General features: G+C 37.3%; 1 protein-coding gene across 1 annotated transcript; it reads left to right on the top strand.

Annotated features, from left to right (window-relative positions):
* The first annotated feature begins 1156 nt into the window (after positions 1–1156).
* LOC108665290 (N-acetylneuraminate 9-O-acetyltransferase-like) lies at positions 1157–13831 on the top strand. The gene is made up of 8 exons (XM_018152023.2): positions 1157–1193; positions 8967–9231; positions 9481–9577; positions 9762–9870; positions 10163–10321; positions 10618–10734; positions 11304–13142; positions 13444–13831. The coding sequence occupies exons 2-8, from the start codon at positions 9111–9113 to the stop codon at positions 13786–13788; spliced, it is 2787 nt and encodes a 928-aa protein (XP_018007512.1). The 5' UTR covers positions 1157–1193; positions 8967–9110; the 3' UTR covers positions 13789–13831.
* The last annotated feature ends 1344 nt before the right edge of the window (positions 13832–15175 follow it).

Genomic DNA, 15175 nt, shown 5'->3' on the forward strand with positions numbered 1-15175 from the left:
GAAAAGTATGAGACGTCTCATTGACATCGGACAGCTTCCGCGATTTCAATGGCCGATCGCTGCTACCGGACACACTGCTCTCATAAAATTAAAATTCCTCAACGCACGACTTATCTCTAAACAAAGTTTCATCAAGCTACGTTCACTACTTTGCGAGATATTCCATGCTCACTGAATTTGGAGACCGGCCGCGAGACCGGTCGCGGGTCCGGCCGTAAATTTATCCGAGACGTGAGCCGGCCTCAGCTCCGCTTTGCAAGGTATTTCTTGACTATCATCAACTGCTCCAAAATTTCTTTCTATATCAAACGATAATTCAGTGAATTCGTAAGAATTTTATCGTTTGTGCTTGTACTAATAATAATAGCTACTAATACTCGATTCGACAAAAACCGCTTAATACGTTAACTAATTTTAAGTTCGGGAAATAGCTACAAATAATTGGCATTTTGCTTTCGCCTCATTCTAGTATGTTATCCTATGTACAATCGATTATTTTTCTTCTTAATATCGCCGGGATAGAGCTGTGGGAAAATTAAAAAAAAATTATTTTCACATGAGGAAGTTTTACTCAAAACATCGAGGCAATCGTTGCATCCTGTCCCATCATAAAAACTAACTTTCCGCGTCCAGTGCAAATGAACGTAAAAAATGTGCATTCTTTTCTTGAATCTTATTTGAGTAGGAGTTTCCTTAGAGGAAAAGCAGATGCCTTAAACTTTTGCTCAGTTGCCAGCACATCGTATCACGATGACCAGGAGTTGCAATGACGATTGGAGAATAATTCACTTCAAGTCCATTCGATAAGATGAGCCATCTTCTATGTTTATGAGATTGTTTCGAAAATCGGTAATTAAAAGCGTGAAAGTTCTCTTGCAAATTGATAAATAATATAATAAAAATTTGCAGAAGCTTATTAATTCAATCATCTGTTTAAATATTATTAATAAAATATAGAATAAAGAATAGTGGTGAGTAGTAATAATAATTATTGGGTTATTCTATCAGTAATATCAATAATTTTCGAATAAAATAACCACAGAGTAAAAATCGTCAAAAATTCCTTAACGAGGCTGGGCGTTGGTTCTCAGATTTCGTGGTCCGTTTCCGGATATGGTTTTCAGTCTGATCTGTTTATGACTTCTTTCATCGACAACCTATTTTAAAATGCTTTTGTGCCAAATATTAATAGTGTGAGTTGCATATCTCTGCTTTTTCATTCGTAAATTCTATAATCGATTAATTTTTTATTTCATGCTGACCCGAAATACTATTATTAATATACCGAGAGAATTGTTTAGTCAATTAGTGTTAGCATAATAAAATCATGATAGACGAATAAAGACGGTGACCTGACCCGACTCTTCCTGAGTCACCTGATCATGATGGCTGATCATCAGCATCATGATGCTGACCACAACAAGCCAAAAACAACTACTCTACTCTACCTCCCTATGGGCTCTGGCCGTTGCTGATTCTGCTGAGTACTGGCTTTTGACATTATTAAGTCAATATAGAGTATTATCGACTAGGTGCTATCAACTGCAAATTGTTACTATGCTAAGTTTAAAATGTAAAACATGAAATTAAATTAAATAAATTTGAGTTGTCAGTGTCACAAGTCACAACACTAAAAAAGTATGTTGGCATGCTGGGGCTGGGCCACTAACCACTTGTACTTGTAGCCTTGTTCAGTTTGAAAATATCATTTGAGTTAGACAGAAATGGTCTAACTAAGTAGGGCTAGCCTACCTATGTCAATTTGTTTCAACTATTTGACAAACTAACCACAAAATATATACAAGCTCAATATGAATATTGGGTATGATTTTCACAAAATGCAGGTAAAATCAATTGTTTCAGAAGTCATTTTTCTAATCTCGGGTAAAAATAGGCTGTTTAACTTTTTCTTTGAAAAGATTTGAAAAAATTAGCAATGTGTAAAATCACTGCTGGAAAAGTCCTATTTTTTCTGAAATATTGCGGCTCTAATATCATATTATTTCAGTAGGTATGAAATCTTGTGGCTCTAATGTCATAAATTTTTGTTTGATTGAAAAAATTGCGGTTTGCACTTTGCAAACATGTTGTTTAATAAAATTTTCAACTGTTGCAATCCACAGCAGGGCTGGAAAAGTCCTATTTTTGTCTGAAATATTGTGGCTCTAATATCATATAATTTCAGACAGTTTTCAGTAGGTATGAAATCCAGGGTGGAATTCTAGAAATGGAGGTTCACTTATAAAAAAGCTTTCCACCCAAGGTGGAATGCTTTCCTTAGATACAGTGCTCTGCCAGGTGACTGACTATAAATGAAAAGGAGGATCAGAAGCGGACAAACTGTTTCAATTGTGTTAGTACCTCAGATTTGTTATAAAATTGTTTGAATGTCTCTTAGAATAGAATAGAATAGAAGTGTCGGCGTTGAAGAAATAGGCCCATGGCCTGTTGCCGATTCTTGAACTTTTCGTGACTTGATTCACAAGGGATCCGGCCTTTGGAACCCGATCTTTCCATAGCTGACGATTGATTGAGATAGCTGCTGGACTTATTGCCTGGTCCGTAATTTGCTAGGCATTTTAAGACTGAACATATGCTCCTGCATAGCTTCGTCTAGTCTGTTTTTGAAGATGTTCATACTCGGAGCTTCAACGATGCTATCAGGGAGGCTGTTTGATAAATATTCTCTATTTTTCTTTTATTTAATGGATTTTTTTGAAAATTTTCCAGGCTTTTTGTTTGTAATGATCAAGTTTAAGTTAAGTATTTAGTTAACCAGTACTGTAGTACATATACCATATTTGGGGGCAGGGCTTATGGGCACAACCAATCACAGCTGGAAAGCATCCCCATCAACCAATCACAGCTTGAAAGCATCCCCAGCAACCAATCACAGCTAGAAAGCAGATAACATTACAACTCCATTAACCAATCACAGCTGGAAAGCTGGAAGGGGCTAAAATCACAATTCCATAAACCAATCATAGTTGAAAAGTGATAGGATATGTATAATGTATATAATAAAATGGACTGGAAGTGTTCCTGGACTTTCCAACCTTTCAGTTGGAAAGGTTCAGTTGGAAAGTTCCTGGACTTTCCAACCTTTCAGGTCCTGCTTTCCAATATGCTATGTGTACTGGTTAATTTAATATCCCTCTAGAATTCCACACTGATGAAATCTCATGGCTTAAATGTCATAAATTTTTGTTCAATTGAAAAATTGCGGTTTGCACTTCGTAAGCATGTCATTTCATAAATTTTCAACTTGCGCAATCCGCATTGCTTTACCGTTCCCGCCAAAATATCTTGCAGAAAAAACATAAACATTGTAATGTAAACAAATCAACTAAACGTTTTGTTGAAGATCGCGCATAGTTGCGGTCATGTCAAAGTGGTCAGACTGCATTAACAACATTACATGCTCAACTTACAGTAAAGACAAATTTTATTATTGCAGTTTGCCTGTTTTAGGGTAAAATTAGAGATTTGGGGTAACACATGCATGGACTTTGTAAATAATATGCGTTTAAAAATTAATTTTTAAAGACAACACTTCCAAAGAATCCAGTGTCTCCAATCTCACAAATGTACAACGAATTTCGCATTTAATTTTCAAATTAAAAATTTAGTTTTTCAATTTTTTTTAATATATAAATTTTTTAATATATAATTTTTTCAAAATTATTTATTCTGTTAATTGATTCATGCATTGCCTCTGACTTCACACAAGTGTGCAAAATTTCAGATCAATCAGACAGGTAAAAGTGTGTCAAATATCAGTTATAAGATTTGTAGCTGGCAAAATTATTTTTTCAATTTTTTTAATATTAAAAAAATTATTTTTTTTTCTAATTTTTAAAATCTTTTATTTTGACATTTGATTCATGCATTGTCTCCAACTTTACACAAGTGTGCAAAATTTCAGATCGATAGGATAAGTAGAAGTGTATTAAATTTCGATTACAAGATTTGTAGCAGACAGACAGACAAACAGACAGACAAACAAGAAGTGAAGTTAAAGAGAAGTGTTGTAATAAATTCGCGCCTTGTAAATGGCTTTTCATGGCTGAGATATGGAATTCACGGCTCGGTGAATCGGGTGAAATGGAATTACGGCTTCCAAATCTATAAAACCACGGCTCGAAAAATTCAGTCGCGGCTCGCCAAGTAGATATATTTCATGCCAGATCCACAGTATATATACTTCAATGCTTCCACCTCCTGCCAAAATAACATGCAGAACATAAATAACAAGTCGACTCAAAGCATTTCCTCCATGAAGATTGCATAGTTGCGGTTACGTCCGGTGGAATGGTCACCATCATGCTGCATTATCACTTGTGCAGTTGCCGCTTAAGTGAAGACAAATGCTATTGACTGTTTTTGTATAGGACTTTGTAAACAACATGGGTCTTTGTATGCATGGGACTGATGGGAGTGATGGGACTTTGTGAATAACAAGTTTGCAAGTCATACATGGCTTTTCACGGCCAATATATGGAATTCACGTCTCAAAGAAATGGAATCAGAGCTGGCAAACCCATGAAGCCACAGCTCGAACTTCGAAGAAATGTAAACACGGCTGGCAAACCCATGAAGCCATGGCTTGAAAAAGCCAGTTGCAGCTTGCCAAGTAGATATATTCCATGCCTGTGTGAAATTGACCTAGTTCACTTACATTTTTATCCAATTTATGGGTGGCTTCTGTCCAATTTTTCAGGCATGATATCATTGATATGAGATTATTCACTTGATAAACCATGGCCACCTGAATTCTACTTGATTGTCCAAGGTTGGAGAAGATCCATTGCCATGTATCTGGTTTGATAAAAGTCTGAAGAGATCTTGTGTTTTGCAAAATTGTAAAAATGTAAATGCTTTGTTCCAACTTCCAATACAATTTGGAAATTTACTTTTTGTGTGGAATTCTAGGATTAGTGGTTTATAAATATCTTGATTCCATTTCTTAATTGTTTCATTGAACAATTGAAACAAAATTATGTAGCCATAAACCATTCGGAAGCATAGTGGCAAACCAAAGATTTTTAGAATCAGTTTATTCTTTATTTCATTTTTACTTGAGATTTAAACCAATATCTTATGTACTGTCAAATGGGGCAATAAGGGATAGCCAGATAGGTGGGGTAAATTGGGACAGTCATCCCACATTTTGTAGAAATGTAGCAGCTAAACTTAATCAAAATATTGTAACTAAAAATACTGGCATAAAGTTTATCATTTTTCTTAGCTATGTAGCATAAAGCAAGTTAAGAAATGTAAAAAGTGAGATTTTGGAAAAGTACCTTTGCTAAGGTCTGTAGTTAAAAAATATTTGCCATATTAAAAGTTGCATAAAAGTTGCACACAGGTGTTGGCTTAAAAACATTATTGACAGAATTTGCATATCTCATTCCAAAAAAAAAATGACTGCTATTTCTGCAAGACGGGGGGTAATAAGGGACGCCCCCCAGGAGTAATAAGGGAAACCCCTAAAAACACATTTACAGTAGAACCTTGATAAGCAAAGGCTCCAGTTAACAAAAAGATAATTAACAACAACAAATTTTTATTACAATTACCTCGCTCTGTGAAAAAAATTTCACTTAATGAAAAATTAATGCATCATTGGTCAGTCATCACAAAATTCTGCATAAAATGTCATGTTGTTGTTTCTTGCGCCAACGCCATGCTCGCAGAGGTGAAAGGTCCGGTGGTGGCCGGGGGGACCTGGGGAGGTACCATAAAAGAGGAGAGATAGGCCAGGAACGCTGCTGCCTCCACAGGGCTGTCCCACAATGAGGAGATGCTGAGGGACATGGGGAAGGTTGGGCAATTTAAAAGAGATGCTGGATGGCCTGGAGGGGATCCGCGCACTCCAAGCAGGCGGCACTAGGGAAGCGTCTGAGCCTGAAGGTGGAATACGCCTGGGAACTACAGTATCCTGAGTGGAGCTGGGATAGTGCCAAGTGGTAGGGGTGAGGAAGCAAGGCCTCTTCTGATGCGCTCGATTCTGGTGGTGCTTTGAGGACAGCATTGTTAATGGCAGTCACCACAACGTGGGAGGCTATTGCCCTGTGGAAGGAGCGTATAGTTTCACCATAGGCACTGTCTGGCATGATGCCGTCTGCCAGGAAAAGTGCTACAAGATGGCCAAATCTCAACTTGAGGGAAGCTTTCATGAAGTGGTCTACGATGGCAGTAGAAGCAATGTTTAAAGAAGTACGGGTAGGCTGGAGGGCGCTAGCAAGAAACTGAACACATGCCAGTTCTAGCCAGTCCAGGTGAGCGGGCAAGAGAGGGATGCTGATCTCATGGTCGAGATGGGCGATTGAGGCCCTTTTTAGGTAACCCATGGCTAGTCTCAGGGCTGAGTTTGGATGGTTTGAAAGCTTGCTATTGCAGTGCATGACACGACTGTAGAGTGCCCTGGTTTTATGCCATGTTGCAAGGAGACTGTGGTAAGAGATTCTGAGATGTATGGGACTAGAAGACGTTGTAGCCGTTTGGCTACAACGGGCAAAGGAGAGAGATGGAGCAGTAGGAGCCCTGGTTACTAGGTTTACCTGGCCTTAGGATCAGAATAATTATTGAGTTTATGATGCCATAAAATGGGGTAACTTTGACCACTTTTTTTTCAAAATGATGCCATTTTTTTACTAGATATGTTAAGCTTAAATTGAAACATGCAAAATACAGGTCTATACTCTAGCTTTACTCACCATAAATTGCTGGCTCTTGCCTCTCATAGTTTTGATGTAACTTCAAAAAAAGTGATGGTCTTTGTTACCCCAGCTCTTGGGGTTTCTTTGAGGGATGAAGTTTGTCACGATTAGGAAGCCTCGGCCTCCTTGGGTGACCGCCGAAATAAAGTCTGCCATCAAGAAGAAGCATAAACTTTTAAAGCTTTCTCGCTCTGGTGCAATTTACCGTAGATCTTACTGTACTTATCGGAATATATTGAATGCGCTTTTAAAAATAGTTAAGAAGCAGTACTATTCGACTAAGATTCAGCAGGAGTCGAACGACTCTAGGGCTCTATGGAATATTGTCAACTCCTTACTTGCAAAAAATACTACACTCAAAAAGATTGAATTGTCCAAAAATAACAAGCTTATGTCTGGCACCGATGCGGTTACTGAATTCAATGACTATTTTATCTCTGTTGCCAATGACTTGACAAAAGATTTAGGTCCTGTGAGAGATGGTACGACTTTCGAGGTCCCATTTAATGAGGCATCCTGCTTCTTATCTCCTACTTCTGCATCAGAAATAAAAAGTTTGCTGCGACTATGTAAAGGCAAGAAGCTTCATATTGATGAAATTCAGCCAAGAATATTATTTGAAGTTGCTGATATCGTAGCACCTGTTTTAGCCCATATTTTTAATTTGTGTATGTCTACTGGAATCTACCCTGATGTCCTAAAACGTGCCCGTGTCATACCAGTTTTCAAATCCGGCAACTCTAATAACGTGTGCAACTATCGCCCCATATCTACTCTACCTTTTCTTAATAAGATTTTCGAAAAAATTCTACACTGCCGACTTACAAATTTTCTTGACAAATTTTCGCTAATATCTGATGATCAATTTGGTTTCCGTAAGGGCACTAACACGACTATGGCAATATTTTATCTAGTCCAAGACCTGCTTATGGCATTCCATGCAAAAAACTACTGTGTTGCTCTTTTCCTCGATTTGCAAAAAGCCTTTGATTGCGTAAACCATCAACTCCTCCTAAGTAAACTCTACCGTTATGGCATCAGGGGGCCTTTTCATTCATTNCAGTATTAGGCCTTTGATGGCCATTGACAAAATTTTTCTATGTCAAATCGTTTTTGAGTTTTGGGGGTTTTTGTTAAAAAAACAAAAAGTGGTCAAAGTTACCCCGCCGGTCAAAGTAACCCCATTTTACGGTATTTTTTTTATATAGGAATTCACTTGACCCAATTGAAATGGTGTGGAATTTCAAGACGTCCTGTAAGCTTGAAGATACAGAAGAAATGCTTTATGGCTACTGACATGAAGCTTGCAGTGGACAAGGTAGTTGTAAATACTCAATGGCATGTTCATGGATACAGTAATGTCATATCCATAAATGAAAAACCAGTAAAAATTGCAGAAAATGTCATTTATTCTACATCTACATCATCTACAAAGAAAGAGGAAGAATTCAAGAGTACGTACTGTTGGGAATGGATGAGTATGCTCTGCATGCTTAAAACGTTTTAAAATTAAGTTTTATTTCAAGTGTCCTAGATTACCCTGTTCCCAAAGGTAATTTGGGATGCTTTTATTTTGCTTTTGACACCTTATGAATAACTTATGGAATTTTTTCAAAGAGGCCATACAAAAGCCCTCTCAAAGACTTTTAAAAAGAGCCCAAACTCATAGGTATATGAATTGTTTCATGGTAAGAAGTTATGAAGAAAAAACAAACGTGTCCCTTATTACCCTGTTTGATGACCAGTACAACATTTATCTGGTTGGGTCTTTGTCCAATGAGGTTTGATAATTATTACACTTACAGAATAGATGATTTGATAATAATTTAATTTGTGGAATATATGAAAAGGAATGAGATTCTCAAATCTCAGAGCTTAAATTTCCAAAGCAATGTTGAGTTAGGCTACTAGTTTAGAACAAAGAGTTTCCCTTCTTTGTATGAACTCAATTTAGAGTGGTTACTATTTATTATAATAAGTGATTTAGATCATATTAGTAATTAATTTTTGTTATGTTAATTATTTTTATTATATGCCATAATTTGATGTCACTCAGAATTTCATTTAAGAGCTTGATTGCAAGGAGGTTCTGAAAGCTCATTTGTGGATCCCAGAGTGTTATTTCATTGGCTGGTCTCTGAATTGAGCTCTATGGAAGATTGGTGAGAAACAAACATGAAATTTCCTGTTTTAAAATTATTTATATCTTTTTCAATAATTGACCATTTAGTTGTTATATTTCAGAAACATTTCATAAATTGTGTTGTCTGGTGGTTATTACACAGCATGTACACCATCAGTCAACTGGTCAAGTTCATTTTGTGTAATTTTCATAGTTTTTAGATCTATCTAATTAAGCTTCAAAAACAGTGATTATTGGTAATCAAAATGCAGCTTCCTCCTCTTGACTCCTTCAATACCTTCTTCAATTTTCAAATAGCCAAAGTTATAGCATCATGTGTGGTGCTCATTTTTATCGTATATCATGGTATCCTTCATGCTATTGATGGTAAGTAAATACCAATGAATTTTAGATACGTACCTGTATGTAAAATTCTTGTTCTGTTATTATTGGTAATAATTTGTAATAAATTCACACAAATAACAATAATACAAATCAAATAATAATTATTATCATTTGTATTTGTAATAAGTTTTGCCTTCTTTGTTAAGTGACTCCTGATAGGTATATGTATAATATTTTAAGTTCTTGATTTTCCCCAAATTAAAATTTTCTTTTTTTTTTTTTCTTTCTCAGGTGGAGACTCATGTTATCGTCTCCTCTCCAAGGGTCGATTTCAAGGCTCTAACATCTGGCAACCTTATGGCTGTATGATTCATTCATATTCCAATGAGTAAGTATCAAAGAGCTGATAGAAGTACCAGTATTGAGTTTTCTGGTGGACAATCACATTTGAAATATTATTGATTTGGTTCAAATTGCATATACTTATTTTATTTCAGAAATAAACATGTGTTTGGACAGTAGAAAATTCTAGGTGATACATTTTTTGAAAAATGTTACTTTCATTGTTGCAGAGACTCACGCCGGTGCATGCGGTATGTGGCCTTCCTGAAGCAAGACAATACAATTGCTTTTGTTGGAGATTCTCGTATTAGACAGCTCTATTATTCTCTAGTTAGACAAGTAAGTAGTTTTCTGATGATTAGTTTACTAGTTAAATTTCATCAAGTTGATGAAATTTTGTATGTTCTTAATGCTAAATGATCAGCATGATATTTCCATATGATTGAATGTTCACCAACCAAGCCAAACATAAATTATGGATAATTTTACATCTGTGTATGTATTATATAAAAATTATTCATTGAACGACATAAGCTTTGAAATATGTTTCTTAAGCTAGGAAGTATTTGGCTCATCATTCCTAAATTTTCCTGCATTACCAGTCACTAAAATGTTCTAATTTTCCATTCAGATATCAGTCTCGCCACCATCAGAGACAACCCTACCCACTGGTAGAGCTGCTTACCACGAGGACCTTCATTATGAAGAGCCTGACCTACGGCTCAAACTTGACTTTTACTGGCACACTAAAATTGATCAATCTGTGCTGAGTAGAATTGATGACTGGAAGGTAAAATCGATTTTTTTTTTATTATTGTGCTATTTCTGTCAAGTCCCATAGTTGCATGAGCTCAATGATTCAATTTTCTTAATGTTATTTGATTGCAAAAAATTTATTTGATTGCAATTTTCTTTCCAATATTGTTACAGAGATCAAATTTATCTTTGTATTCAGTATTTTTTGCTGTATTTAAACTAAACTTTATGATTCAACATCCACTTATTTGCTTCTGATCTGCTATTAAATTCGCTGTTTACTAACATTTTGATGGCAACTGAACCTTCAAATTTTACATCATGTTTTAGGCTGAATCTGCTCCATCACTAGTTGTGTTTGGGTCAGGACTTCACTACATCCGAGACTACAACGGCTCAACAGAGGCCTTGCACGACTACACCAGCAACATCACCCAACTTGCCGCAGTACGTTTGTGTGACATATCTGTAGAATTCTCTGGCCTATTTTAATATTGACAACAATTATTATATTTTCTCAAGTACTAACTCATGTGTTGGGTTTTTGCGTGAATCAAAATGTCTTGGGTTGGTTAAGTGCTGTAGCTGTGAGGCATAGATTTTTTTTAATCCTTGTTATGTTAGTGTGGCAATAATTTAAGTCAGCTGCCTTGTGTGATTTACTTAATGATTAATTTATCAGATTGCTTCATTAAAAAATGTCAACCATGGATAAATGAAATAACTAAAATATCCTGGAGATGTTAGGCATCATATTTATTATTTCCTTGGGAATTTAAATTTCTCCTGCTTGCATTTGACACTATAAATATCTTTGTATGCCAATTCAACCCAATTCCAATTCACAGCTATAGTAATTTTTGAAATCTTGAAGCAAAAATTAAATTTTGTTAAAAATTAAACCGTTTGATAAATACCTATAAAGCAAATGAACATTCAAAGTAAAATTCTTTGCTGGAATTTTTTTACCATATTTCTGCGTTATTCAAAGGCTTGTCTATATTTCTCTTTCCCAGAATGCCGCGTCACTGCCGGACACCAGTCACGTTCTGTGGATGCTACAAGAACCGGTGCTACCTGAACGTCTGGAGAAACATAAAGCACACATAACTAACCGCCTGATCGACCTTTACAACCGAGCAGCCATGCAAGTGTTGTCTCCATCCCGAGTGCACGTCTGGTCTAGTGCCAGGTTGATCGCCCAAGGAAGTCTCTCAGATTTTGCTGATGGCATGCATGCTGGTCGCACAACAGTCACCTCATATATTCAGATCCTGCTAAACCTTTACTGCAATAACTATCTTAATTTTGACGACGGCAGCTGTTGCAACACGAGAGAAGGCTTCACTACAACACAGATAACGTCTTTTGTCGCACTGTGCACGTGTTCAGCTATTATGATTTGTCTTTCTCTGAAACAATGGCTTGCAGCTTCCCAGCAGAACGGCCATGGATACATTATTTGTCCCGACACTCAGCTTCTTTTAAACTCATCGTACGACAGTGGTGGCTTCAGCAGTGGCAGTAGCGGTGAAGTGTCATCCTCGGGGTCCTCATGTTCGCCAGCACGCTCTGGCTTTACTATAGTTGGTTCAGAAGATGGCCGTAGGAGTGCTGGTCATAGCAACAGCAGCAGCGACCAAGCAGCTCAGTGCTTCGAGACCGTATCTGCGCGTGACGTGAACTACGACAACAGCTGTGGAATCCTTGACACCGCCGATGTGTATCGTGACTCTGAGAATAATGAACATCTCAGCTATTCTGCTCCTAATAAAAGTGACATGGGATTATGTTGCACCAACGATCATAGCCTTCAGCAGCTAACACAACTGTCAGCTCCTGAACCTCCTGCCAAACACAACTCGAGTGCTCAAACCCAGCCGTCTTTACAAACCATTCTTCGAGCCCTTGGCAAACTAGGGCTTATCATGGGATATTTCTTCCTTTGCGACCGCACTGGTTTGTTCATGAAAGAGAACAAATATTTCTCTCAACTGAACTTTTGGTTCCCAATAGGGTACATGCTAGCACTTGGGCTGTTTTTCACCGAAGATACTTCCCACACGCGGATTTTGCACCGCGATATGACAGATGAGTGGAAGGGTTGGATGCAACTCGTAATACTCGTGTATCACATGACTGGCAGCTCACAGAAACTTCCAATATACCTGCATGTGCGTGTGCTTGTGTCGGCATATCTTTTCTTGACAGGTTTCGGTCACTTTAGTTATGCTTGGAGCGGACGTGACATGGGAGTTGTTCGTTACTGCCAAATCATGTTCCGGATGAACTTCCTGACTGTATTGCTGTGCCTTGTCATGAACCGCCCCTACCAGTTCTACTACTTCGTTCCCCTTGTATCGTTCTGGTACACAGTATTGTACGTGACCTTAGCAATACCTCCCGTGCTACTAAAACCTCGCGCTAACAACAACCACATCGCGCCAAATGCGCCCACTGTCAATTATCTCTACAGCATCGTCAAATTTGTTGGTTTGGCTGGCTTCGTTACACTCTTCTTCCTATCAGAAGTTTTCTTCGAGAAGGTCTTCGTATTGCGACCGTGGAAAGCGCTTTTTGTCACGACAGATGACGACATACACGAATGGTGGTTCAGATGGCAGCTGGACCGACACAGCATACTGTATGGGGCAGTGTTTGCCCTCCTTTACCGAGCAGCACAGCAGTTCGGGATGCTGGACGATACCAGCACGGGTAACCTGGTCACAGGGCGGCTAGCAGGGCTCCTGGCTGTGCTGGCGACAGCCTGTGTTGGTAGTTACGGGGTCCTGGCTCGATACTGCGGCACAAAACGGGACTGCAATCAAGTGCATCCTTACATTGTCTGGATACCTGTGAGTAACTTAGAAGTTTTGACCAGATTTTATTTCAGCCTGAGCGTCTAGAGACACGTCTCTATGTCAGCCTGAAAATATTTCAGAAGAGACATGTCTTTATTTCAGCCTGAAAATATTATAATAAATTGAAGTGACGTTAGAGACTATAATATCTTATATAACTTCTGACGAATGGCCTACATTTTTTCTTACCGTCTTTTGAAGAAGCAATTTAAGATATTAAACATTTCCCCGCTATATTTGAAAATATATTTATAAATTACGCAGGATAGAAAATAATTTATAAATTTTTCATCAGATCCTGGGCTACATCATCTTGAGGAATCAAGTGGGCATGCTACGTACAAGATACTCGTCATTCTTCGCATGGTTCGGCCGCATTTCCCTGGAACTTTTCGTGTGCCAGTACCACATCTGGCTCGCTGCTGACACTCATGGAGTTCTGGTGCTGGTGCCATCGTATCCCGTGGCCAACGTCCTCCTCACCTCCTTTATTTTCTTGTGTGTCGCGCAGGAAATATTCGAGATCACTAATGTGCTCCTGCCGTTCTTCGTACCCAATAACCCCTGGCGTGCTGTACGCAATCTCTCCATATTCCTCTTTGTGTTGCTCGGTCTTGCGATTCACGACGGAATCTTTTGATTTTTTTTAGTATTTTGTCTGTCAACTTGTCGCAAAATATAAAAATTTTAGGTCATTGAGAATTTTTTACCATTTTTGTTAACAATGCTTATTTAGACGTAACTTTCTCGTTTAGATTTCAATCGGTTTATCTCTACTGATGCCATAGTACTTTAAATAATGTAATAAATTGTTGACGTTTGCTTTTATTTCTACAATCGTTAGAAACGTGATATACATGCAGCGAATATTTTATTATTTGAGGCCTGTCATCGTCATATTATGTTGATCTGACTTTTCATCAACATTTTCTTGTTGAATCCTACTTGAAGTATAGAAATACACACCCTTATTACGAGACGGAATATGCTTAATGGTCTTGAAATGGTTTGTTGTAAGATATGTTCCACCGTACGTGGAAAAAACCGAACCGTAGTGTTCCAAGGGTGAAAAAAATTATGTTTCACAGTTTATCCTAATTTTTTCTTCATCTGTACATTAAAGTACGATACATTTATCCTTTAGGTTGTTACAACGGTGTTGCCATTAATTAATTTTTAAATATATGACAAATACGTTGATATTACAGGGCATTTAAGAATAATTGAATTCTTATATGCACGATCTTGTGGATGTAATAAGTATTTTCGAATGTTGCTCTGGCAGCCCTAACTATTTATTTTAATCTTCAAACTTGATAATTATTTACGGACGGCTACTCTTGGTTGTGAGAAGAATATATAAGAAAGTTATTCTCTATGTGGTAAATCATTGCTAGATATTTCTTAGTGCACTTATTGAAAATTGTGAGGTGGTCGAGTATATATTCATTTAGGTCTCAAATTTTTCTCATTTCTAACGTTATTTTTCATTATTTATTCACGGTAGATTTTCTCGGTTCACACGCTTCATTGTTTACTCAATATTTTATTATTATTGTGCTTTATTTCGTTTAACTCAACGTAGCAGCACTGACGTGTTTGTAATTATTATCTAGCGAAAGCTTTCTTTCTATTTCCTTATTAATTGCTACCAAATTATCTCATTTCAATCTTTAATTGCAAGCACGAATAATTTTCTAACAGCCTCAACAAATTTTAAATCTACTTATAAAAGCTGATATGTCAGATGCAACAGAAAATTTTCAATTGTATGCGTGTCATCAACAAGTTTATTGAAAAGATGTGATGGATTGAGCCTCATGGTTAACTGTAATCGCCTCGTGTAACGACAGCTTGTCCTACTCATTAAAAAGCCTTGAATCAAAAGTTGAGAACAAATCTCAAAATCTGTTTTGATGATCCACAATTGAGATGTATATATTACTTGTTTTGAATCAATGCACTTTTAGTCGTTATTTTTTATCGTACAACTAGGCTGATATTTCCATGGTATAATTAATCTATTT

Source organism: Hyalella azteca, unplaced genomic scaffold (genome assembly GCF_000764305.2).
Source record: "Hyalella azteca isolate HAZT.00-mixed unplaced genomic scaffold, Hazt_2.0.2 contig10999, whole genome shotgun sequence".
Classification (NCBI taxonomy): domain Eukaryota; kingdom Metazoa; phylum Arthropoda; class Malacostraca; order Amphipoda; family Hyalellidae; genus Hyalella; species Hyalella azteca.

Coding starts and splice junctions, on each gene's coding strand:
- LOC108665290 (XM_018152023.2), top strand. CDS start 9,111: ATGCAGCTTCCTCCTCTTGACTCCTTCAATACCTTCTTCAATTTTCAA. Junction 9,871..10,162: donor ATTATTCTCTAGTTAGACAA/GTAAGTAGTTTT, acceptor TTTTCCATTCAG/ATATCAGTCTCGCCACCATC. Junction 13,143..13,443: donor CTTACATTGTCTGGATACCT/GTGAGTAACTTA, acceptor ATTTTTCATCAG/ATCCTGGGCTACATCATCTT.